Genomic DNA, 25128 nt, shown 5'->3' on the forward strand with positions numbered 1-25128 from the left:
AATTTTGCTTCAAGTATTATGCTGCTCTTCTCTGAAATTCACTGTACTTGCAGGGTTCTAGTAGCATTGCCATGTTCTTTCATTGATATGTGTAGTCCAAAAGAAGCAATCACACTTTCAGTAAAAGATTATTTAATTTCCATGGGACTGTGGGCTCCAATCTAGTAGGACCATCTTAACTCTTCCTATATGCAGCCAGCACTAACTGCTGTTTTTCACTACTTTGCACCTTAGATAGACATTTATGTCCGACTAAACTAGCTGTAATTTATATCTACGTAACACAGGGCTCTTGGTTTGGAAGCGCTTTCCACAAGTGTAAATGACAAACGCAAGCCAGCAGCAAATCCAGCCCAGGAGATCCAGTTAGCCCATCTGAGGGAGGAGGGGAAATGAGACATTGATTATTGTGAACTGTACGGGGTGGATGCTAAAGGCAGGGTGACATTTTGCAGGAGACGAAAGATTCCGTTTTGCTGAGCCATGGTGCCTTGGTTCCCACTTGGGTGTGCCCCACGCAGCGCGAGCAGGGAGCTCTGCGCACGCTGCAGGCAGGAGCATTTCCACAAGGCATTCTGCACCTCGCTGCGTGAAGGCTTTGGGAACCTCACAGATATGCAGACACAAACGATGTTATGATATGAGCACCATACTTCTCAGTAAATAAACTGTTGGAAAATGGCAGTACCAAATTAAATGGCAATAAAGCTTTTGTTGTTTCAATTTTATGCAGGTTTTAAGACAGAATCTGTGATGAACTGTATTGTCCATGCTTGCACCAAAATAAAGAGGGAAGCATGGCATATAAATATGTTTAGCACTAGACCAGTATTTTTTTCAAATTCTAACTCACTAAGAGTTTTACAGAAATTTGATTATAATTTTACTGCATTGAAGATTCTTTTGCATCTGTTTCATGGACATCCACCTTTTAAATTTTATTTAATTTGTATTGATTTTTCCTGCACTTTCATAAGCAGACATCACACATCTGAGCACACACAGAAATGATTACTTAAGTGATGATTTAAAAATAATGGATGTACATTAGCACATGAATGATTAATTCCTCTTTGTGAGTACAAGCATCCAGGCTATGGCTGAGTAAAATATTGATGGTACAGAGGAAATGAGCTGTTTCTTAATTTAGTTTTGTTCTGGTAATGTGTAACTAATGTTGTTTCCTTCTAGCAGTATGCATTTAGTGACCCTTTTAAATTTTAATACCTAGTGATAGCTAAACTAATAGCTTCATGGGACATATGAGAGGGGATTTTGAAAAGATGCAGTTATAGTTTACATGCATTAATTTGAGACTCTTTGTAACACATGTAATACAAATGGGTACTACAAAAGAACCTAGACAGTCTACCCACAAGCTGGCATTTCCCTGAAAAGATGAGGTACCAGACACACTGGAAGGTGGAGATTTAATTGTCAGGTTAGTCTCAGGAGGCTATGGCATATGAATCCCAGTTCATCAAGGCCTGGTGCTCTTGTGATACACCTGCACGTCTCGGGGTTTGTGAGAATTGTAGGAAATGAGAGCATGGCTGCTCTTACCACCTGATACTTGGGCATATGTTTGCACTAAACGTAGCTCAACCTGAGCACTAGGATTAACTCTGCGCTGTACTCCTAAAGCCCAAGCTAGAGATAACCTCATTGTGTTTTCTCACTGCGCCCACAGCTGTTGAGGTTTTTCTGAAGTTTTTGCCAGGATTACATGCTGAAGTGCTTTGCCACATATTTGCCAGGATGCCACAAGGAGGAGAAAAGCACTGAAAGGTGAGCACGACCCAGACAGGCCTGCCCACACCTTCACTGCAGAGCATGGTAGGCCAGGCTCACCCATCCAAATGTAAAGCCAGTGCCCAGTCAAGCAGAGCAGTATGGTCTCAAAAACAAATAGAAATGTCTAAAATACTCTGTAAGTGTGGCTGGACAGCAACCCATGTGAGGACACAGGTTATGGTAGAGTGCAGCTACAGGTTTTGACGTTCTCAGGTGGGAATACAACCTTGTTACTCAAGGTTGATATACAGACTGAATCACTGGCACTGCATAGCCATTGCCCATCTGTTGGAATGGCACTTTGCCCACTGACGTGGTGACATGCCAGGTTTCATTTGAAGTAGGTGCCTTCTAACAATGGGTTTAGAAAAGCAGCCTGTTGAAGACAGCAACTGACACTTCTTTCTTCAATAGGCTATTTTTGGAGTGGGAACACTTGCTGGCAGCAAGTGCAAAGGGCCTAAATCAGTTTCTATTAGTTAGCTAAAAAAAAAAATAAAAAAATCTCATTTGCTACAGTAACAGAAGGTTTGGGCTAAAAAGTAAAGTGGTTGCTTCCATTCGGACTTGCTGGCCTCACACAGGCATGTTTATTGTGGCTACTTAATCCTACAGTACCAAAGTGCATGGTAGTTTGAAGGTGGGAAAGGAAAAGGAAGAAGAGGAATGGTATACTGCTTTTGAGACAAGAAAGGGTGCTTTTTTGTTTAATTTTAAACCATGATCCTTTGATATTTTCCACTGCTGCAATTGATATTATATGGTAATCCTGCCAGGACATTTTATATGTGAGGAAGAGTTTGAGCGTTGGCTCCCCGGGATGACATTTGAAGAATATAGTTCACATTTTTTTCCTTTGGCAACTGAGAGAAAAGAGGGATCTTCAGGCAGTCCCAACAAAAATCAGCAGACTCTTCATCATCAGGTCTTTTTGAAAGGGTTTTGAAGATCCTAGGGAAAACACAGACTTTGGCTGTCAAAACTCCCTGAAGGGGCGTAGATCAGAGAGCAAGGTAACGCAAGCACTTCTCCCTTGTGGCTTTATGGATACAGAATGCCTGAAACGTGGGCAGGGTGTAAAACCACATGGCTTTAAGAGCAGCCCAGATGGCCAGCAAACCCAGGAACACATGCACACATGATACCCTGATCCTTCTAGGAAGGATTTTCAATCTAAATTGCCAGCCTGACATCACCCCCATGACATTACTGATGGGCAGAAGTGATATACAATCCACCTTGCAGATAGCTACTCGCTTGGGTCCATAGTAAGGACTAATATGGCTTAACATCCCTATTTCAACAAGTCCAAAGCTCATCTGAGCTCAAGTCCTGGCAGTGTGATGTGATGGGAGTCTGAGCTTGACCATGGATCTGACCCACACTCAAGGGACACTACTGACCAGGCCACTTACAAATACCCATCCCTGTCACCTGGCTGATCACTGGGCAGTCTGCCTCCTCTCCCCAGTGCCTCTACTGTCTTCCCACAACTCCACTCCCTTCTTCATCGCTGTGCCAGGACAAAGTGCCATCCTACCTGGCAGTGTGCTCAGTCCCCAGGACATGCAGGGGGACATGCCAGGTGGCAGGATGCCACTTAAGGTCGCGCTCCTTGCAGCTGGGTCCCCTATACAACTTATGGAGAGTGGTTTGTGATGGTCTGGCTACAGGAGGAGGTGGAGACCTTTCCATCCTTCTCTCCTTCTCTGGTTTAGTGTTGAGCTCTTGGCCTGATGGATGTATGTGACTAATGATGACAGGGAAAGGACCAACTAGGTATTCTCCACCAGCATACAAAGTACGCATGAGCAAAATAAAAAATGAGTCACTGAGATTCTTCTGGACACAGGAAACTATTGAGGCAGCATCTGAAGTACTCAGATAAAATATCCATCTCTAAATCAGCTTTTGATAGGAAAGCTGAGAGTAACGTGTAGTTATCTTTGGCTACTGGACAGTAGAGACTTTATTACAAAATGATTTATTTTCTATAACATGGCTGCTAAAATCCTGGCACTTCATTATGCAACTAATTAAGAAGAGTCAAAGCTATAAAAGGAGCTGGAAAACTCTGGCTAGAGCCACAAATACTATTTCTTGCATTGCTTCCCAGATGGAGAATCACTTTTCATGCCTTCCTCTTATCCACAAAGACACAGAAGAGACGAGGTCTGTAGCTAACAGCCACAGCATCTACAACTGCCTCACTCCAAGCAGCAGAGGTAACAGAGCAGTCTCTGTGCTTTGCCAAGAATGGAGATGCCATGGCTTACTTTTTTTTTTTTTTTTGATCCATGTTAGATAATAGTGTTGGCATTCCTACCTGTGCCTGCTTTTTCAAGTCAAGGACTGTCCGGAGGATTTAGTAATAACTTGATGGTTACTGGTTGCTTCTTTGTTATATATTTTTGCTATGTTAATTCTTCAAATATGTGCTGCAAATAAGATTTTTTAGGATAGGATAGGTGCCATTGCTATATTACCCTGCCTTGGATCTAAAGTGCTTTCTACACTTTTGACCCCCTGCAAACACAAGCCTCCTGCCTGACAGCTCCTCTGCATGCCTGTTTGCTGCATGACTTGTCACAGACAATGGTATTTCCCCAGACTCCATGGAGCTTTGCATCACTCAAGATTAGTGGGCCGACATGCACAGTCATACAAGCAGCTGGCAAACTGTGATCACTGAAACAATGTGGAGATGAAATGGGCCATCTATCTCCTTGTCACCTACTGTCGCCTCAAAGGTGAAAAGTCCGTCATCTTGCAGCTACCAAAGAAAAGTAGTAAGATGTGTCTGAGGATCAGTAATACGAGCGGCTCTAGGACGTGGTGCACCATTTTAGATGTCAATGGGAGAGAAGGAGTAGCAGTAGCTCCAAAGGATCAAAGCCACTTCCACTCACTTTTGCCTCTTAACTTTCATATATGGAGAATAACAAGTGCTTTATCTTGTTTGTACTCACTCACTGTCTCTAAGTGGAAATTTTTCTTCTGCACTAACCTGTAAGGCACAGAATAGACCAGAGCAAACCTTTCATGGATGGCTCTTCTACGGCTACTTAGCAGAAAGGAGTTTGCAGCCCACAGCTAGCACACAGGAGTGAACACCATGTTTCAATAGAGCTAGAAGTCAATTTTTAAACAAACCTTAATATTAGATAAGGCCATAGGTGTTGAAAAAAATAATTAACAATATTCACCTGTGTCCAAGAACAAAATATTCTAGGATAAAGTCAGCTACCGAGATGTCAAGGGGCATACACTAAACAGAAACTCAGGTTAGCATGCCAAAGGCAACCGCTTCTGTCATTACTGATTGTGTGTGAGCTATGGACTTTCTGTATATGTGGCAGAGGTAAAAGTAAATAGTTTGATCATCTTTCTTCAAACCTAGGATGAGAGTCTATGCTCTTTCTGGATAGGAATGAATCAGAGAAGTATGGCAAGGTTTTATTTCAGAGTTCAAGCAGATATAAATTTACAAGCCCTTTGTTTACCTTTCTATCTTTAGTGATTACTGGCATTAGCTATTTCTAAGCACCCTCCCTACATCAGACATGAAAAATGTCTGTCTGATCCTTTACAACTGTTTTACTGTCACCTAAATGAGGCAGGTTTTTGGCTCCTGAGTCAGTGTTAGGCTGGACAGCTGTTTAGCTGTGACAGCCCAAGCAGCTACCTCAGGCTTGCGCAAGGGGGATTCAGACTGTACTAAATTACATTCTTAGGGTCATATTTAAGGCCTTAATCCATGGAGTTATATTTGGCGGGACAGTGAAGGAGCAAGGTTTATGTGCATCTGTGGATGTGTCTGTGAGTTTGTACATGTACACATGGCTAATTGCTTGTTTTCTGTAACATTAAAACTTTCACATCTGTCATCAGCTGATACCTGTGGACTCACCTTTGTGTAGGATGTGATTGTTGGTATATGGAGTCAAGCTGATTCATGTTGGATTTTATGGACTCTGGCATGAGTAATGTGATACTAATCTATAGATAAACTGATCTGCTGGTATTTATAACCAATAAGCAATTGCCTCACCCACTAACTGCAAGTTTGGGGATATGACAGTTACAGTAGATAGTAGTTTTACTGTAACTCTGCGCTGTTTGGGAACCTGTATGATTGGCTAAATTTCTAGGGGAATATTTGATTTACCTTAAAGAAAACATCAGTCTTGCCTCTGGTCATTCTTACTGATAGGGAGTAATGTATCTTCTGAGCCAGGACATAAAACACTTCAAGTCTGAGCCCTGTGAGGTAAATAAAAAGATAAAATTATAATCTGTTCCCACCCTATATTATCTGGTAATTTACACATAAATAACAGTGAAATAATAGCAGGTTTTCAGGCCTGTTTCTGTTCTGAAGGTCACTGGGTCTCTGTAGGACAAGGGGGATTCATCACACAGAATCAATTACAGGATCAGGTAATCCCCTAAAATGGGATTGAAAAGTGATTTTGTGTAACAGACATTGCTATATATAATTAAATAGATAACATTAAGCGTCTTGTCATCTTGTGATTATATACTGTGAGCATAGATTTGTTACTAATATGTCTTTTCATCTATGCCTGAAAAAGGCAGTACATTTTACTACTAGTGAGGAAAAGTGTAGGTAAACACTGCAGAAGGTGAATCTATACTGACTGAGTAGCTGTATGACAAATGAAATTTTGGAAATTAAAATTGTAGGCTGTGAGGAAGATCGCCTATTAATCTTGGAAGCATGCCATTAAATCTAATTACAGTACTTTGTTGATGTTACCTTAGATTTTTGAAATGAATTCCCCATCAAATGATAGGCGATGTAATATACTTAACTGAAAAGCTAATCACTGTACAGAAGAATGAGTTTTCTTGCTTTCAGTGGTTGCTGTAGACATTTGGGGATGTTTGCAGCACCCACCACTCTGCACCTGGCCCCAAATGGCACCGTGGCAATGCCCCCACCTGGGCTTTTCCACTCCCAGCCCTCTGCCTTGTAATGCCCCACCCTGTCAGGGATTTTTATTTTTTCCTAAAAGTTATTCTTTTGCAAGGGCCAGGAATTAATCACATTTTACGATTGCAGGAAAGTGCCATGGCCAGAATTGTTGGCCTGAAAGAGCTTGTTTTTCAAAGCTAAGGCGGATAGAGAGCTTGCAGGCAGGAAAGACCAGTTTTACAGCAAGACTGTGCCCAGTTATGTTCACTGCTTGAATCCCTTTTATTAGCTTTGACATACAGTCATCCAGATTTCACTATAAGCACATTTCAAGTAGTAAAATACACAGGACAAGACATTACAAACATTGTGGCTATGTCTTTTCTTTGCTGAGGCGGGATTCTCGCTGCCAGCCCCACGGCCTCAGAAGGGAGGAATTTCTGGCCTTTACTGCCTCGGCTTCATCTGTGCAGGATCCCACGTGAGCCCTGCTGGGTGACCCATGCAGTGCTGCCAAAGCATAAAAAAAAATATGTTTTCCAATTATTTTATTAATTACTGGCACTTCTGTGCTTCCCTAGAGGAGATGGTGGAATTGGAGAGCCAGCAGATTGAATTTCAGTCAGACTTTGGCCTAAGTAAGAACCGAGAGCAGCTATTAGATTTATCACTTAAATATTCAAGACAGAGATGGTGTTTGGTGTGCTTCTCAAGGCAAACTGATGTCTGATGATCATGGGTGGGCATGGAATAGCAGCGTGCACCCATTTCTTACACCGGCCAGAAAGATAAATGACAGGCGTGGAAGCATATACAGATGTTGACACAATGCAGAACCGGGATAAAGTTGCCAAGTTGAGGGTGCACAGCCCATCAGCATTAGCAGAAAATCATCGCTACGCCTTCAAGATGACAGGCATACAACCTGAGGTTTCTACACATCTCTCTAAATGGGGAGGCAGGCTAGAAAGATATAAAACAGAGAGAACAATGATATTAAAATTGAGGTTTTGACAGTCAGAAATACTTTAAAAACAACTCTCAACACAGTACTCAAAAAGATGCTAAAAGAAAGTGTTAAAATTTTTCTGTCTACCTATATTTTACAAAATGCTAATCACTTAAAGGCACATCCTAAAATTTTCTGAGAGCTGACAAGGGTGAAAAAGGGGGTTTCACATCATTTGGAAAATAGGAGAAAATTATTTTCTTTCCTTTAAACATTACAAAGAATTCTACTAATGTGCAACCTGAATTGGATACTATTTACAGAGATAAAAGTACAATGTCTTTTTTTACACTTACCACTCTTTATACAGTACTTGACTTATAACCAATTATTTACCTGTATCAACACCTCACAGGCTTGTTATATTAGCAATTTGCTATTTTTAACCAATTGGTGTAAATCATGAGCAACAATGTTCTGAAATGTCTCACTTCTGACTTCCGTTGATACTGCTGCAAGCTCAGGACTCAGAGAAGGAAAATGGCTGGCTCCGTTTTACTGCTTTGCCAGCCAAACAGTGGGATTTCCACCTATATTTCCCCAGGCACCCAGTAGGGCGACTCAATGGGAGTAGGATCTAAATGGTCTCCAGGCAGATTAAAGACTCGTCTTCTTGGAGGGGATGGGGGTGAATAAGTGGCCACAAACAGGACAATACCTACAGTAAGGGTTCGTGGAGACCAAAGGCTAAAGCCAGAAACAGTGGGTAGCCATCTAACAGGTGAGCGTTGTTCTCATGTAATTACACATTCAGCAAGTTAATAGTGGAATACCTTAACAAGCTATCAGCTTCAGCTGGCGTGGTTTAACCTTGTTCTGGTGATAAGCTGTGAAACATTATAGCTTGAGCTTCTTATTTTCTATATTTATGTTCTTAAAAAATCAAAAGGATTCTCCACCAATCTGTAGAGATGAAAAGCCTGATTTTTTGGAATTTTTTCTACATTTATTCACATACTATACCTGTTTGTCCTGCCCTGTGCAATGGCTCCCCAGACATTGAGAAGGCACTAAGGCACATAAAACCAGAGCTGTACGAAAATAACATTTCTAGGTTGTTAATAGAAACTAATATTATCAGGTAGACCAATATTTACCCCTGCTATGAGAGCATTACTCATTGAATAGAGCCTTAAATTGTCCAGCTAACTTTATGCACTCGTAAGAAATAAATTCTATTCTCTTTTATTATCAATATTAATTACAGTCAAGGTTAAGTTGTAACATCCGCACTTTGCAACTTCGATTTAAGGACAGCAAATATAAAAACTGCGCATTTCTGCTTCACCAGAAATTAAATACCTAATCCATAGTAAATTACCTATCAATTACTCTGTACACTGTCATGCAGTAGGCAGATGTCTGTACACACTATTGAAATGTGGTGCCTTTTGGAGGAAAGAAACAGGAGGAAGGAGGAAGATATTTAGCTGAAGTATAATGAGTCATGATATAACATCATCACATCCTGGCACTGCTGTGATTTGACCATTCTTCTGTAACTGACATTTGCTGTTTTTATTGGAAATGACATAGTTTAAATGAACATGTCCTCAAAATATAAGTTTCAGATTTCATTCAGAAGTCATCACGTTCGTGCGCTAGCGTGCTGAGTCACTGATTCAGCTCTGGCTCAGGCAGAGGGAAACCATCAATGCCATTTTCCTCAGCACTTGGGGGATGCGCCATTCCAGCAAAACTTTCCCAGGCAGCGGTGTGCCAAAGGTGGTTTCCCAAACGTGCAAGCTGCCCCGCACTGTGTGGGCTTGCGTTTTCTTACCAAATCATCATGTGGCTGAAGTAGTGATTTTAATGAACGGTTGTGCTTCCTAAACCCAATTCAGCCTTGGTTATAAACCTAATGGAGAAATTCAAGTGGACTGAAATGTCTGGTTTAAACACACATTAGTTTCATATTATCCATATTTTAATGAAGCAAAAGCTCAATTTGTTCTTCTAACAGATGGTGGTTCTTTTATCTGTATGTAAATTTTGAATATTCTGCTTACATTTTCAAATTCGTGAGCATGAGTGTTGCTTAAGTCTGTAAAACAAAGGGTGAAAAATCTTTTAGACAATAGGAATAATCCATAAGATATACCTATGAGATAGGGCGAGTAAGTGCTCTCATTACCATTTCGTACACAGGGACAGTCTCATCGGAGCCGGAGCTGCTCCTCGGGCATTCCTGGCTCTTGGTCTGACACTCAGTCCATTTGATTGTGCCTCTGTACTTTTAGATTCTGCTGATGTGTTTCTTTTACAAATCAATCATTGTAAGGGTAATTAACATGTAAAAGCCAGGTTTCTTTTAATTCCATTAATATATTTGTGACAAGAAATGTGTTGGCAGAATCCAAAGGTTAAGAGTTACAATGAAGAACAAGTTTTAGCATAAATGAAAGTTAAGGCCTAGAATAGCCTGACAATACCCCATTAATCTCCACACTATTGACACAATAGTGGTCTATTGTGTCAATGAGGATTTAAGAAGCTTTGCAGCACATGCAACTGATGGTTTATCATATCAATAGGAGCCTGCATATATTGGTGTTTAAAAACCTGTGGCTGTATAATTCCCTGACTGCACACATATTGTGTGCACTTTAAATCCTTACGTAAAGTGGTTTCTAGCCATGCAGCAAATTTTGAAACTATAATAAAATACCATATTTAATACTTCAATGTAGATATATCTACACTTGACTACCCCAAAATCCTCCAAAATGCTCTACTTCAAACTGAAACCCTTTGCTGCACAGCAAGGCAATCCAATGCTCAACATTATGTCATCTGCCTAATTGCAGCAGAAGGAGATTTAAACCACGTTAAGCTCTCATCCCGGTACAAGGAAGCCTTCAGTCAGCCTATGGCTGGGATGTGCAGCGGGGAGGAAAGGCCCCTTCGCGCAAGCCGAAGGAGCGGCAGGGAGCGTGCAGCCACAGCCCAAGCAGATGCCCCAGGCTGTGCCACTTCCCATGCCCCACGACAGGGGCAGCTGAGCAGCTACGTGCCACTCACAGTTTAAATTGAGTGAAAATATGGGTGGCTCTCTAGGAGTGCAGTTTTTCTGGCTGGCACCACCATCAGGGATTTAAAAATCAGAGAAGCACATAACAAATTTGTAATGCCCCGGTGCGGGCAGCTTGCACCTTGGCATACACACCTCTGATAAATGCACGCAGCAGAAAATCTGCTCCGGGAGCTCGGCTGCGGATGGGGAAGCCCCAGAGCTGCGTTCCAACCTGGAGCCTTGTTGGGGTAGGCACATTCGTGCTCTAAGCTTTTTGCGTCCTCAGGTTGCAATTTGATTCCCGACCAATAGAACGGTCTCTATCGCAGCGTTTCCATGTGCTGCGCAAATTGTGATGCTCTTCAGATTAGGGCTGCTCCTGAGAAGGAGAAAATACCATCCTTACACCTCTAACCGGGCAGCAGCTCCTGGGGCGCAACATAGCTGTGCTGTGTTTGCTGCGAGGAAGCCCATAATGATCTCGCCTTTAGCCTGTCACCAGTAGGAAACATCAGAGAGAGACAGCCAAGGGCCTGAGTTGCCAAAAACGTCCTATTCCCATGGCTGAGAGATTTTGTTGGCACCATCTCTAAAGAGAATTTACTATGGGCCAAATCCTGGCGCCCTTGCTTAGATGAATCGGTTCTCAAGATGCAACGCTCCCACTGCAAGCACTGTGCATGCAAAATCTGGCAGGATCGGCCCCAGAACTGCCTGGGAGCATCAGGCCCTCGTCGCACAAGGCAGGAGTAACGCGGGGAACGAGGGGACGCAGGCGATGGCCGGGCCCTGGGACGCACCCGGGTGGATGCAGAGGCAGGAACCTGGGGATAGCGTGTGAATGGCTGAGATGTTTCCTCAGAGACAAACTCCAAATTACTTTTACTCAGAACTTTTCTGTTTTCCCATCAAACAAGTGTAGATGATGGAGTTTGGTGAGTATTCCTCTTTTTTTTTTCCTTCCAAAATATTTTGTGGCACTTTAAGCCTTAATTAATTTAATGTAAATAATAATAATAATAATAACAACGAATGAGCGACAGCTATTTCCCGGACTTCATTTCTGGAATGAAACCCTTTGTTTCTGGAACCTCTCCGGGGATTCGGGGCAGGCACTTGAAGATGTCATTTCAAGGACGCTTCCCCCTTAGCCGCTCCCCACCACCCGCCAAGTTCTCCGAGCCCCGGCAGCCCGCACCCCCGTCCAGCTCACACCCGCTGCTCCCTCGCGAAGCGGCGTCGGGGCGTTAAGGGGCCGGGACTCTGCGCGGGGGCGGCGGCCGGGAGCGGGGCCGCGCCCGGTGCTGTCCGGGGCGGGGCCGGGGCCGGAACTGGGCCAGGGGCCGGGGCAGAGCTGCCCCCTGCCCACCGCATCACGGCCGTACGCGGAGCTCCGGCAGGGCGGTGAGGGTGGCGGTGGGACGGGAGGCAGCGGAAAGTTGGTGGGGGCAGGAGGCGGAGCGAGGCTGGGCGCGGCGAGGGGCGGATGAAAATAAACACAGGGAAGGGGAGGGAAGGGGAAAAAAAAAAAAAAAAAAAGGAAAAATTAAAAAAAAGAAAGGCGGCGGCGGCGGCGGGCTGGGCGGGAAGGGGTGGGCTCTGCGGGGCGCGCCTCCCCCGTGCTGGTTCGGCAGCGAGCGGAGCGCCGGGATGGGGGCGCCCGGCGGGGGCAGCAGGCGGAGGAGCAGCCCCGCAGCAGGCAGCCCCGCCGGCGGGCGGCGGCCGCGGGCAGCGACAGGTACGCGGCGGCGCTGCCGAGCCGGAGCCCTGCGGGAGCGGGGAAGCCGGAGTGGAGCCGAGCCGCCGGGTTGGTCCCTGGCGAAAGCGCCCCGGGGCGGGTGGAGAAGGGGCGGGGGGGCGCAGGGGGGGATGGCGAGCGTGGTTTGGGGGCTCGGCGGCGGCGGGCGGGCGCTGGGAGGCAGAGGGAGCTGCGCGGCTGCTCCTGGCAGGTCTGGATGGAAACTCGCCGGGAGCCGGGTCGGGAGCGTTCCTGCGCAGGGTGCTGCTCGCCTTCTGCCGCCCGCCGCGTTCAGGTGCGGAGCCTAGAAACTTTTGGAGCGGGGGGAGCTGCAGAAAGCGAGAGGGTAGCGATCAGGCTGTGGGTAGAAGGGACTCGGAGCCTCCTGGGCTAGTTGGAAGCGCTGGGTGGCGATTAAAGGTCACGCGGATGTTTCCAGGTGGATCATGTGCCCGTATTTTAAAGGGGTTTTGTTTTTGTCTTTTGGTTTTGGATGGTTTTCATTGTGTTCTGACTTGTAAGCTGGAAAATGCAATTAAGTATGCTTTAGGTTGATATGTTGAAGATCTTGCGGTTCCGGCGGGCATCCCAGTTGTTAGCATGGATATAGCTCTATGTTAGTCTTAAATTGGTGGGTTTCCTCTAATCTTGGAGTTGTTCCTCACTTCTGGTCAAGATTTTGTCTGTGTTACAGGCATTAGCCTGTGAGTTATTTGAGCGAAATTCAGCCTTCAGCGTGTAAAGTCATTTGTATTTATATGTGTGTGTGTGGCTTGGAATACATTTACTGTTGAGCATAGCAGCAGCCCTGATGGTTCATAATGCTCACATATGTGGTACTTGCTGTACAGATGGTATTGTAGCTTATCCATGTACACACACGCACATTTCACACATAACGTGCTGGAATTACAGCAAACTTCCTCTAAAATACTATTCAGAGCTCTGTAAATGGGTGGCATTCTTTCCCTGGTTATTTCCTTTGGGGAAAACATGCATCTTTATGGGTATACCTTTGTGTTCTAAGTTGTTAGTCTTCCTCTACTAACGTTTATGTATTCACTTAAATATTATTTGAGGGAACAGCTTCCCACTGTGCTAGAGGCTTTTACTGCTGCTGTGTTGCTCTCACATACAAATACTTTCACAGAGAATTTTCTGAGGTTCTTTTCCTTTTCCAAGTCTAACAGGAAGCTCATTGTAAATCCTTGCAATCACTTTTGTTGGAAAAGAGAATAGACTTTTTTTCTGCTTTATTCACAGTATAAAATTCTATGTACCTCTAAAGTCTACTTAAGTTACTATTCAGTAGATTAAGCTGTACGTAATCATGTTTAATGTAGTAAGTGGCAGGCATATTCTGTTATGTTGGCAGATATTGTATAAACATTTACTCTGGCTTAGATAAATACAAATTGCCAGTTGAGTGCTCTGATTTCTTTTTCTATATAACCATGAACTTTAACAGTTTTTATATTAACCAATATAAAGCTCAGTTGTGTTAAAAACAGGAAGAGAAAGTTTGTAGTCAAAATTTATTACTGATCTGAATTATGTAGCTCAGTTTTCAACAGAATAGTCAAAATGGTATAACCCAGAGGCTCTAAATTGGTTTATTTAACAGGCTTCTCTCTTTCATCTGCATCTTTAGTTACAGTAAACAGCTACTATCCTCTCTCCTATCCTACAGTCTGTTGCTACCTGTTCTCATTTATGGTCAAGATGCAACAAAGATAACATCATCTTCTAACCATGCTTTGTGTGATGCAGGAGTGTGTGCCAGGAATACAGTGATGGCCCTGTCAAAGCTCTACAAACAAGCTGTATGGCTGCATTTCCCCCCCACCCCTCCCCAAGTCTCCTGGGCCCTGTTAGCTGGACCATCTGAATGTTCCTACCTCATTTGTGTGGCAGAGCTGAGCCGACTGTTAGAGCAGATACTTCGGCCCTTGGAGCCGCAGTAACTTTGATGTAGACTTATGAAGTGCACACATTTAGATAGTGCTTAATTACATATGCAATTAATTCTGACTAAATCGGTCTTCGATCTGATCTGTCCTGTCATGAGATATGTGAAGGTAAAGAAAGTACACCGTAGAGGCTCACTTCAAAGCGTATATTAAGCATTTGTAATAACATCTTCTGGTCTTACTACAGTCAGTCACATACAGGCTGCAGCTCTTGATTATTATGTCTGTTTTTGTTATTCTTTTTTAAAATGCTATTGCACTTAACACAGCATTCAATATCCCTTGAAGTCGTGAAGCCCAGTTAGCTTGACAGAACCTGTACAAAACATTGAAATGCTTAGGTTATACTTCCTTCTGAAAAAGAGAAATTTGAAATCTGAAGTCAAGTGGAAATCCTTGGAGAATATGGCCAGTTTTCATCAAGTGTCAAATGAGCGATACGGCAGAGACCATTTCAGTTATGATCTTTCTTTGCAAGACAAAGCAACCAGTTACAGGAACAGCTTCTGTGCTCATATAAGCTTATGTTGAGCTTACTTGTGTGGGTCTCTGGTATTTTTCAGAGAATGCACTATGTGTTTGCAGTGCTTACTGAATAAAGGATATGGTGGTTGATTACGTATTTGTGTGTTAAACATACCTATAATTCCAGTTAAGAAAAATCAGATGTCTTTCCATTGGGTAAGGTAATAATTTGCTCCATGAGTAATTAAGAAAAGATGGAAGGCATATTATTTGCATTTGGTAGTATAAGTTATTTTCAGTCTTAGCAGCTCTGTGTGTAATTAAAACAGTTCAAATGTTGCTTTCATCAAAACTGCTGTTAGAACAGATGATCTCTTCTTATGCATCAGATAAGCTACTGCAGTTACCGTTAAAATCCATCTAAGCCATTTTATTAAGTTGTTACTTGTTCTGTGAATAGCTGCCAGCCTCGAGTTCAAGAGAAAGTAGGTTCTGATTTGTTCCCATGTCACATGGAAGAGGTGTGCAGTGAAAAATCGTATTACTGCTCTTCTGATGCTGTTTGCAGCTCTGTGTGTTGTCTGCCATAGCCACTTTCCCTTGTCGTGGTTTGACAATAATTACAGTACAGCTAATATCAGAAGTTGATTCAGTGTATTCAAACAGGACGGCTGTTGAATTGTCCCACTTCCAAAGTCAAATGTTTGTGTAACCACAGAGATCAAATCTGTAGTGCACATATATAACATATGAGTTGTGTTTATTTCCCTAACTTTTCTATTCCATTCGGCTTTTGTTAACTAACCCAGGTTAGCATTTTAACAACCCCAAAGTGAACTTCTGCCATTCTCCCTGCTTGGACAGTGTGTGTAGGCCATCCATCATCCTGTCCTTGGCCACAACAGCCATAACCATTTGGAGCTACACAGAAACCATCCGACTGTGAACAGCACAGCTGGCTGCAGCAATTTTTTCTTCCACACCACTGGCAGCATTGTCTGGCTGTGGTAACTAAAGTTAACATCCAGAATGTGAAGTTTGTGCCGTACCGGTGCCCAGGCCCCGCTGCAGCTCAGCAGGCACACCTGCGGACAGGCTGCAAGATGGCTGCTGGGAGCGAGGCAACCGCTGGACTCTTTCCTTGCAGGGCTTCAGTTTGGAGGCAGCAACCTGTTGTGTGGAGCGGGATTACGTTAACTCAGTGCTTGCTCGCTGAATCCTGCGCTCGCTCCTTCGGTTTGCAGATCGGGGTGTGCTTTGAAAGCTGCCAGCTAAAGAAACAGAACTTGCTGCCTTAACTGAGCCACGCAAACAGCCAGAGAGCACAGAAAGAAATGGAGAATTTGGGCTGTTTCACACATTCTTGGAGAAGCCTTTTTAGTTCCACAGCGGAAACCATGTGATTTCACAGGATCTGTGCCCAGACTCTAATACTCACTACAGATGCATTCCTTGGTTTGTTTTGCAGATCTGTGAACGCAATAGTAAAGAAGTTGGTGTGCAATTTGTTTTAATTGTGACCTGTGTTCTGAATGGCATGTAACCTGCAGGTGAGTGTCCTTGTGGCTATGTGCTAATTGCACCTGTGGAAATTTTTGCATAATTTAAGTAAACTGGCCTGGTGTGACTGACTGTCGTGTATGAGCCACAGCTTTCTTGCTAGAAGAGGAGCCTTGCTTCAAGAGCAAAGGAGGTCAGGAGGTGTTGCCAGGCAGGGAGAGGCTGGGGTGGAAGTGGAGGAGCAAAGACGTGGTGGTGGAGGAGGAGGAGGAGCAAAGAGCTCAAGCAAGCAAGTGACATTTGTTCTGTCCAGAATGGTTACAAACCTTGTAAATGAAATCAGTCCCTGGACAGCTTTGATTTATATTCTTACACAGCAGATTGGCCTTGGTCTGCCTGACCTTGGTAACATTACAGAGGTCGTATTTGCACACAGATACTCTTCTTGCAGAAGGGTTTGTTGTTGCTGTTATTTTTGTTAACAGTTGCATCCAAGAGCCAAATTGCAGCCTGTGTTTCTAATTCGATAGGCACTGGAACACGGCATACACAGAATTTTTATTTACAGGATGGATCCTGTTCCCCACAATGGATGGTTTAAGAGATGAGACAGCAGATGGGTACAGACAGGCAGAGGCCGTGAGAAGCAGGAGAGCCCTGTTGGCCTGCATAATCAGCAGCCGTGTTCACGCACAAGCCTCCTAAACTTAGCCAAGCCGCGTGTGTCGGGGAGAGGGGCACACATGCTTGTAGGCATCAGAGGCAAAGGGAGCTTTGAAGAGGGGTTGGGCTGCAAATGAGGAGTTAATTGGCAGGCACGTGCTGGGGAGCTCTTCAAGTGTCAGGGGGAAGCAAGCAGAGGTGCTCATCTGGAAAGGTAACGAGCAGCAGGGACCAGCATCACAGGCCGGCTGCCATCGGTGGTGGGAGCAAAACCTCTGAGGAGATGAGAGGTGATCAGCTGGTCACTGTGCTCAGTTATTACTGGAATAATAGGCTTTTCTTAACATGAGCCACATAGTTCATCTCTCTTATGCCAAATGGTCACGACAGCTGGGCCTCTGCTTTCCTGAGCAGCAGTGAGGAACCAGCTCACGCCTCCCTTAGGTAGGACCTTCCTCCCAGTTTTACTGTGGCATGAAACCAAAGGTACTTCCCTTAACTGCCACTGCTGCGCTTCCTGGGCATGTTTACAGGCATTGGTGGTGGACAGGGACTGCAGCGGCTACTCACAGGTCCAGCAGAAAGTGTTGCAGCTATTCCTGTGTACGTCTGTCATGGCAGATGCGCTTTGGGGTCAAAAGAAAATTCTCATGCTGGTATTTCAAGACCCTGTTTACATATCCCTCCGCTCAGGCACTCCTTCCCTGTGGTGTGTGAACACTTAAGTGTCCTATCAGGCTGCGTAACCTCCCTGTTTTGGGAGGTTACAGAGAAAAATCATATGCATATTTAACTTACAGAAGCCTGAGTGTATACTTACAGTTGCAGTGTTAAAATTTTAGATGGTGTTTGAATGTTGTCCAGCGTTAGTGAGGAAGCTGTAGCTCTGCCTATTAGTGGGATGGTGGTTTTACAACAAACAGCCATAAATGCTCTGTGCCTGCCCTGAGCCAAGCAGCACCCAGGTGTTAAGTATCAGAGTACTTAGTACCTGGTGGGTCAAGGAGGCTGGGTTCTGCAGCAGCAACTCGAAGCAACCAAGCAGCAAGGCAGTAGAGGGCCCTTTTGCTTTCAAACAGTTGGCTAGGAGCCAGCACTGGCACCCCCTGCAAATACAACTATTTTGTGTATTGCCACCTGGAGACAAGTGGTGAAGAGAGGGCTAAGGATAACAGAGGAAAAGCAGTGGTGTGAAAGCTGTCAACAGTGTGTGAACAATGTCCCCAGGTGTCTCATGAAAGGAGTAATAAGGGGAAAAAAATCATCTCGCAGAGTTGAATGGTTTCTTTCAATTTGCAAAGTTCTGCTCTCCTTGACAGTTTCTTAAACCCAGCACATGTTTATCAAAGATTAACACTGAGAAGCCAGTAATTTGTTTTTGCTCAATAAATCATACTTTCTTCATAAAGTAAATGCTATGAGGATATTTTTAGCAATGTATAGGTTCTTTTTCTTAATGATAACCTCAAACAAAGATAATCAAATCCCATGTTTTGGGGATTAATCTGACTCCCTGCAAGGGTATGCATAGAATTTTTTTTCTGTCCTTTGTACTACTATGCAGGTTTTACTGTGAGAGTGGATTATGGCTTTTCCTCCCCCTAAAGCATCAGATTTTCATCCTTGCCAAAGGCATAACAAGCACTGCTCGTGATTGAACAGTGGTCTTACATGGCAAACTATGCCAGCGCAAACCTAAATGTATTTGGTGCAGCTGTAGAGAAAAATAGACCTGCTGACTGTATTCTGTGTGGTTCAAATAAATTTAGTCATTCTTACACTGGTCCTGTATTACTAGTGATAACACAAGGATTTAGGGAAACATTGCAGTTGTATTGGGTGTCCAAGGGGGCAATATGGAAGGGAGAAGGGGGCAGGTTGCACTGCAGAGCTCTGAAATCCCAAGTCTCATTCCCTGTTCTGCCACAGATTTCCTTATGACCTTCATTCAGGCACTGTGGACCATATGTTACTGATGTAATTTAACTTCTAAAGCTCTGATCCATGGCTTCTCTGTGGCTTGCAAGCCAAAACATTGGTGGTAGTGTTATGGACGTGCTTCCCTGCCATAGGGGGTGCATGTGACCATGAGGTGATACAGGCAAGTAAAAGGCAGAGGGACAGGAGGGCTGGTGCCCAGCACGGCTGTGTCCTGTTCCAAGTGACTGCTGTCTCCACGACTGCCAAGTGTGGGCTCCACAGGTTGGATTTGGCCCATGGGAAGCAGGTGGTTCTTTGGGAATTCCCTGAAGTGGTGTGATGCAGCACAGGGATGTCTCCCAGCTTGGGACCCAAAGCAGGATAGCCATGGCTGCATGTTGCACCAGTCCTGCCTCCAACCCCCAGCTGGCTTGTGAAGTGCCAGGGAGCAGCAGCAGCAGGATAATTTACCTAGCTGCTTTTATATCTGTTTAATAACTTCTGCTGAATGTAAGGCAAGGAGTCAAGCTGGCTCAAACCCTGCACTAATGCATCTGATTTTAAAACACACAAAAACAAAAAATCTCACTGCAACCCCTGTTGCGATAACACAGGTGCTCTCAGGAGACCCTCAGCACAGGCACCTCTCTTGAAGAGCCACCTCTGCTGCCCCAGCTGTCCCCCAGGGGCTCACAGCAGCAGCATCAATGTTGCCCCTCTCCCCTGTGACTGTGAATATATCCATACATACACTTACAAATACTCACAGGCTACAAAAGCAGCAAATATAATAATGTGATCCAACTGTTCAGTGCTAGGCTAGAAAGAAGTGTTTTTCTGCCATTATGTGAAAATTTAGCGTGACTGGAACAGAGTCTGCATTTGATTAGGCAATTTAAGAAATGTAAGAGACTTCATACTGTAGGGCAGTGCTGCAAAACAATTGCTCAGAACATGTTCTAAAATTGGTTTGCCTTCACCAGATTTCCATGTGTTTCTGCATGACATCTCAAATGAAAATATGAACAGTCACGTGGCAAGGGACTACATTTTGATATTATGGTAAATAAAAGCAACAGTTTAAGCAATTATTCTAAATTGAGTAGTCTTTGAAAGGGAAAAAAAAAGTTCTCCCATTATTTACTTTCTATCTTGGGAAAGACATTTCATAACACATCCTTTGACTGGTGTAGTTAATCTTTAATGCTTAACAAGATAATAGTAATCGTTAACTTTGAGCTCGGGCTTCCTCCAGTTTTTCATGCCTGCATTTGTAAATGTAATTGATTGTGGCCAGGAAAGTGGCAAAGCACATGCTTTGCATATACAAATAGGTAACTGGGTGGCCAGCTACCAGATTTGTCCATGCAGAAAAAACAAGGCCAGTTAAAAACACGTTCACTAGTCTCTAGAGGCAGTATTCCTGTGGGTGAGGCTGGCTGACTGTTCCAGTTCTGAGAATGGCATGCTGATAATACCAGCGCAGTGCTTAAGATGCTCTGATGTGTTTCTTGCCAGCTGATAGCCTCCCTCTTCCCTCACATTTTCCGGCAGCCATTTACTTTCTCTTTGAAGTGAGAGCAGTGCCACTCAGCAGCCCTTTTCCCCAGCCGCAGCTCAAGCCAGCGACCCCCGTGGCCCAGGAAGGCACAGCCCTGCTGCGGGGATGTTCTGCAGGGGGAAGAGGAGATGCTTTCTGGAGTGAGGTTGATGGCAACGTTGTCTGGGGCACAGCCTGTTGGACTGCAGATGTGACCTTTCCACAGAGCAAAACCCTTTCTTCTTCAGCTATACTGCTCGTTGCAGCATATTCTTTCCCCCAAACATCCCATTTCAGAACATCTCATCCCCATTATCCTGACCTCCTGGTCTCCAACCAGGCCTAAATTGGCAGTGCTTGTTTTGGGGACCAGGGCTGGAGCGCTGCTCAAGGTGAAGGCTGCTTTGTGCACTTCTGGAGGACCGCAGGGCTCACCACACAGAGACCCGCGGTGCCACCAGCCGTTCACAGTGTTTCTGGCATCAGCTGGACTTGTCCAAGTTGTGCCCAAGACCTTTGTTAGGCCCTCACCTGCAAATACTGGCTCATACCTGTCCTAGAGCTCCTTATCAGATGATGCCTAATCATGCTGAAATGAGTGACAGTCTTGCTATGTAAATCGCGTACTGTAGGCTTGCAGGTAGACAAGGTTCTTACTTCACTCAGGCCTCTCACCCACATTTGTAGCCAACTCTTAATGGGAGGAATAGGTAATACTGTGGTCTAGCTTCAGGGTTTTGCCTGGGGCTGAGGGGGGCAGCTGGGTTGTTTCTAAACCTGTGTCCAAGACTGTATGTACTACTGTGAGTAATTAGATCTTTGCCACCCCAGTTTAAGACTTCTCTCTAATTTTCAGGATAAAAAGATTTCAGACTAAACACTACTGAAAATCGCCAGACACCTCTGACACAGCTGTGAGCTGGAGACACCCAGCAGCTCACCCTGATGAGCTGCAGCCGCCTGCTCCAGCAGGGTGGCATTGCTCGAGCTGCCTGGGGATTGGGGCAGGGACAGGGGCGCATGCTACCAGTGCCACCCGCGGCCAGGAATTAACAGAGGGAGGACCAGTGCTGAGAGAACAGCACAAGCCCCAAACATCCCTGTACAGACTTCCTCTGCACCAGTCCTTGGACACTTCTGTGAATAAATTTAGCATTTGCTAGGGCAGTCTCACTTGGGCACAAGCAGTTTGAATTAATGAAACACAGACCTGCTAAAATGGTGAATCCAGAGCACTGCATAAGTTGAAGTACCTTGCACTTTATCACCAACAGCTTAACCCTGGCAGACTTTCAAGGGGAGCGTATATTTCAGGAGTTTTGTACAACAGAGAGCAGATTTTTTCATAGATGTGAGCTGAACTCAGTTGTTTTTGGCTGGAGGGCTTTTATATTGCCCTGGTAAAGGAAGGTAGTTAACGTTCACTCTCAAAAATTAACTTAAACATAATTGAAGCAATCACTTACGGTTTGCTCAGCATTTTATTTCCTTTCCTGCTGAAACTACCTTGTGTTCAAGTAAATTTTTGATCACAAGAGAATTTAGCCCTCAAAGTGCATCTAATCAACCACTAAGCATTTGCATCATTAAAAGTCACCCTATCCATTTTGCAAGTGTTCTGTCAGCTTGTTCCAGAGAAGAGGGGTGCGCTTCCTGTAACATTAAAAGCCTGCAAACAACTGAAGTGTAACTAGCAATACCATAAGCCAATTAAGATGAAAGCTGTGATACTCAGTGGTAGGGTTTCATCACTTAATACTAAACCTTTTTTTTTTTTTTACTTAGACATACATCAAGAGGTGTTAATGCAGAATCCTTAAAAAAAAGTCAAGTATTATCTTAAAATAACACTTGTTATTTGCACTTTTGCACTGAATTAATATCATAGCTCCCAACATCCTAAATTTTTTCTTCAGAGCTGTAGATTTTAAAATTGTTGTTATAAAAATATGGATGGCTACATACTGCAAGTTAAAAGTTGAGTGTACTTTTATAGGACAGAAACATTTTTTCTTATATATTTATTTATAGATAACAATGCCACAAGTTTTTAAAGGGACCACAGTAATACATTAAGTATGCTTCTTTTATTATAACCACAAATATTTTCTTGTGTTATTTGATAATTAGCTGAAGCAGTCTGTCACCAAACTCCACAACATGGATTTACCACATCATAGACAATCTGAGATTTAAATGTACATTAAATCTCTGTGCCAAGCACTGCCTTCAGGACCTTTACTGAAGTCATTGTTCATTAAAAGAAACACATTTACAAGAGAATACATCTGAAAAACAAAATAAGTCACAATTGCATCATTAGAAAACCTATGCATAGATATGATCCAATATAGGAATCTGATCCCCCTGCTTCTCATGTAGTTGATACTGATACAGCGTTTTAGTCGAACGTTGCATTTTATGCAGAACACTGTTTCGCATGTAAGCAAATAATTCCTCGTACCCACTTCACACAGTGAGACACAGACCAAAAATAGAGATAGGACAAAGAATTGTTTGCTCCCTGTTCAGTTCAGACCACCAGACCCTGGGCCATGTTGGTCATGTATTTTGGCTTGGATCATACAAAAATGCTGCATTTTCAGGTCTGGATTACCGACGCACGCTTTGGTGTTGGGTTTACCCTTGAGTGGCACTGCTGTAATTAATTTAGTCCATGCAGGGGTGGAGGTGCTGTTCTAACTGAATACCATGGTGCATCCAAGGTTGCCAATGCATACATTTCTACAAAGGGTCTAGGGCACCAGAGAAGGCCTTTACCACATTCATGTATTTTGTACTAAATATTTTAGCTTCTGAAAGGTTGACTTGCTAGTCAAATGCAGCAGCAACCTGCCTTTCTTTGCTACCCACTGGTGAAGGGCAGCTTCTGCACCAGCACCTTACTAGTAAGCTCTCCTCTCTGCAGCTGGAGTTGAACTTCTCCCACCTCGTAGCAGTTACCACCAGCAAGCGAACGCATGGTCGAAGCCTGAGTCCCCCAGGGCCAAGGCCATGCCAGTGCTCCTATGAACTTCATGAGGCCCAGAATTTGAAGCTCACCCTTCTCAGCTAGTGTTTTTCAGCCTGCAGTTAGTGGACCAAAAGTGATCTCTACTTGAAAAGATAATCACTGAGGCTAAATAATGTTTTAACCTTTTTTAACCTAACTAGTCCTTTACGTACAAAAAAAAAAAAGAAGTTGGGAGGGAGGTGATAAGCACAAGTAAGTTCCCATTCTGAGACCAACATAACTTTATTTGGTTGTTTGGTTGCAAGTGAGGTTGTCTGTGACTTGCTCTAGCCAGTCCAACAGACCTTTGTTGTTTCAGCAGTCTTCTGGTTAAAAAGCTTTACAGCACTGCAATGAGAAACTTTCCGAGCATCTGTGAAAAGGCAGCACTAAGGACTTTTCTTTCATTTCTCTCTGGCTTATTGTTAGAAGGGTTTCATGCTCAAAATTTCAGAAGGTGCCATCTCAAATGCAGTAGTTAGGGCATCTGCACTATTCAGTGCCCTGAGGGAGCCATTTGCACATGGTAGGGACCACAGGGCGAGGGGGATTTCCTGCTTAGTCAAAGCCACTTGGGATTGTGGGAAACCACATCACGTAAATTGACTGAACTCAGCATATTACCAATCAGTTCTGCTTGTCCCTCACCATGGTTAGAATATAGTTCTACGTACCCAGCAGATGCCCGATCTCACCTCAGAGCCTGGTTTAGGCCTGGGTCTGCTGCTAAAGGAAAATGGTGCAGTCAATTAAGCCTTTTTGAGTTAAGTACCTGGTTTTCAGCTTTTTTATTGCAACCTACTCTCCTTTGCCTCAACAAATTCTCCAAAAGTGAACTAACTTTTGGGATGTATTTTTCATTCTGACCTATCTCACACTTCTGCCTGGATTTGCCACTCCGCACTCCCGTCTGTGTTTAGCATTTTGAGAAACATTTATTGTTGTGTTAAGGAGACTTACAATTTCTTTTGAGCTAACAGAAGATATTGCATCAGTCTGGGTTGAAGCTATTTTATGTGTTGCTTCTCTCCGGCTGGCTGAATGCCCTTTCCCTTCCCCCTCTTCTTTTCCGTGGCAGCGCGCGCAAAGATGATTGATGGAGCGTCACCAGTGCGTTGTCAAAGGCTGGAGTAGATTAATGGGCAAGAAACAGTGGCCTATTCCCCTTCATGTGTGATTGTTTGAAGGAGGGCTCATATTTTAGCAGAAATGATATCCTCCTTCTCTGGATTCCCCCAATCAGGAGTTGAAGGATGGGCTTCGTATCTGAGATTGAAAGGTGCCAGCCACCAAGAGCCTGTTTATATCTGCGACAACTGCCTGCCTTCCTCCTGACCAGCCATGCTCACCCTGAGGCCTGTTTCACTCAGAGTACCACTTTACTGGTGTGGATTTATGCCAACAGCTAACATTTATACCTCTATTTCTCTGTATTTGCAGACACAGCTAGTTACGGTGTGGAGCAAACGCCCACACCTCTGATCTGTTCCTTGCTTTTCTGCCTCGATGGCACTGGCCAGCTTGCCTGTGCTGCCAGGAGAGTAACACAACCCAGAGCAGCTCA

At 44.2% G+C, this 25128-nt stretch overlaps 1 protein-coding gene and 1 long non-coding RNA gene across 19 annotated transcripts in view; one reads left to right on the forward strand and one right to left on the reverse strand.

Annotated features, from left to right (window-relative positions):
- SEMA6D (semaphorin 6D) overlaps positions 1-25128 on the forward strand; it is a 261006-nt gene that overhangs the window by 218284 nt on the left and 17594 nt on the right. For 3 of the 18 annotated variants that reach the window (XM_067003854.1, XM_067003856.1, XM_067003862.1), the window contains exon 1: positions 12367-12562. The exons of 1 other annotated variant lie outside the window; for it this stretch is intronic. Coding sequence is in view for 5 of the 17 variants with exons in the window: in XM_013177260.3 (XP_013032714.2) it covers positions 12711-12788 (78 nt within the window). In the remaining 12 variants the exon portion in view is untranslated. Of the gene's footprint in view, positions 1-11668; positions 11691-12055; positions 12160-12336; positions 12563-12633; positions 12789-12835; positions 16479-25128 lie in introns of those variants that run through there. 14 more of the 18 variants (XM_067003860.1, XM_067003858.1, XM_067003863.1 and 11 more) reach the window with 13 other exon arrangements.
- On the reverse strand, positions 6992-8273 carry LOC136791700 (uncharacterized). The gene is made up of 2 exons (XR_010834245.1): positions 8079-8273; positions 6992-7696 (listed from the first exon to the last, which is right to left on the reverse strand). It is a non-coding gene; the product is annotated as an uncharacterized lncRNA (long non-coding RNA).

Source organism: Anser cygnoides, chromosome 11 (genome assembly GCF_040182565.1).
Source record: "Anser cygnoides isolate HZ-2024a breed goose chromosome 11, Taihu_goose_T2T_genome, whole genome shotgun sequence".
NCBI lineage: Eukaryota > Metazoa > Chordata > Aves > Anseriformes > Anatidae > Anser > Anser cygnoides.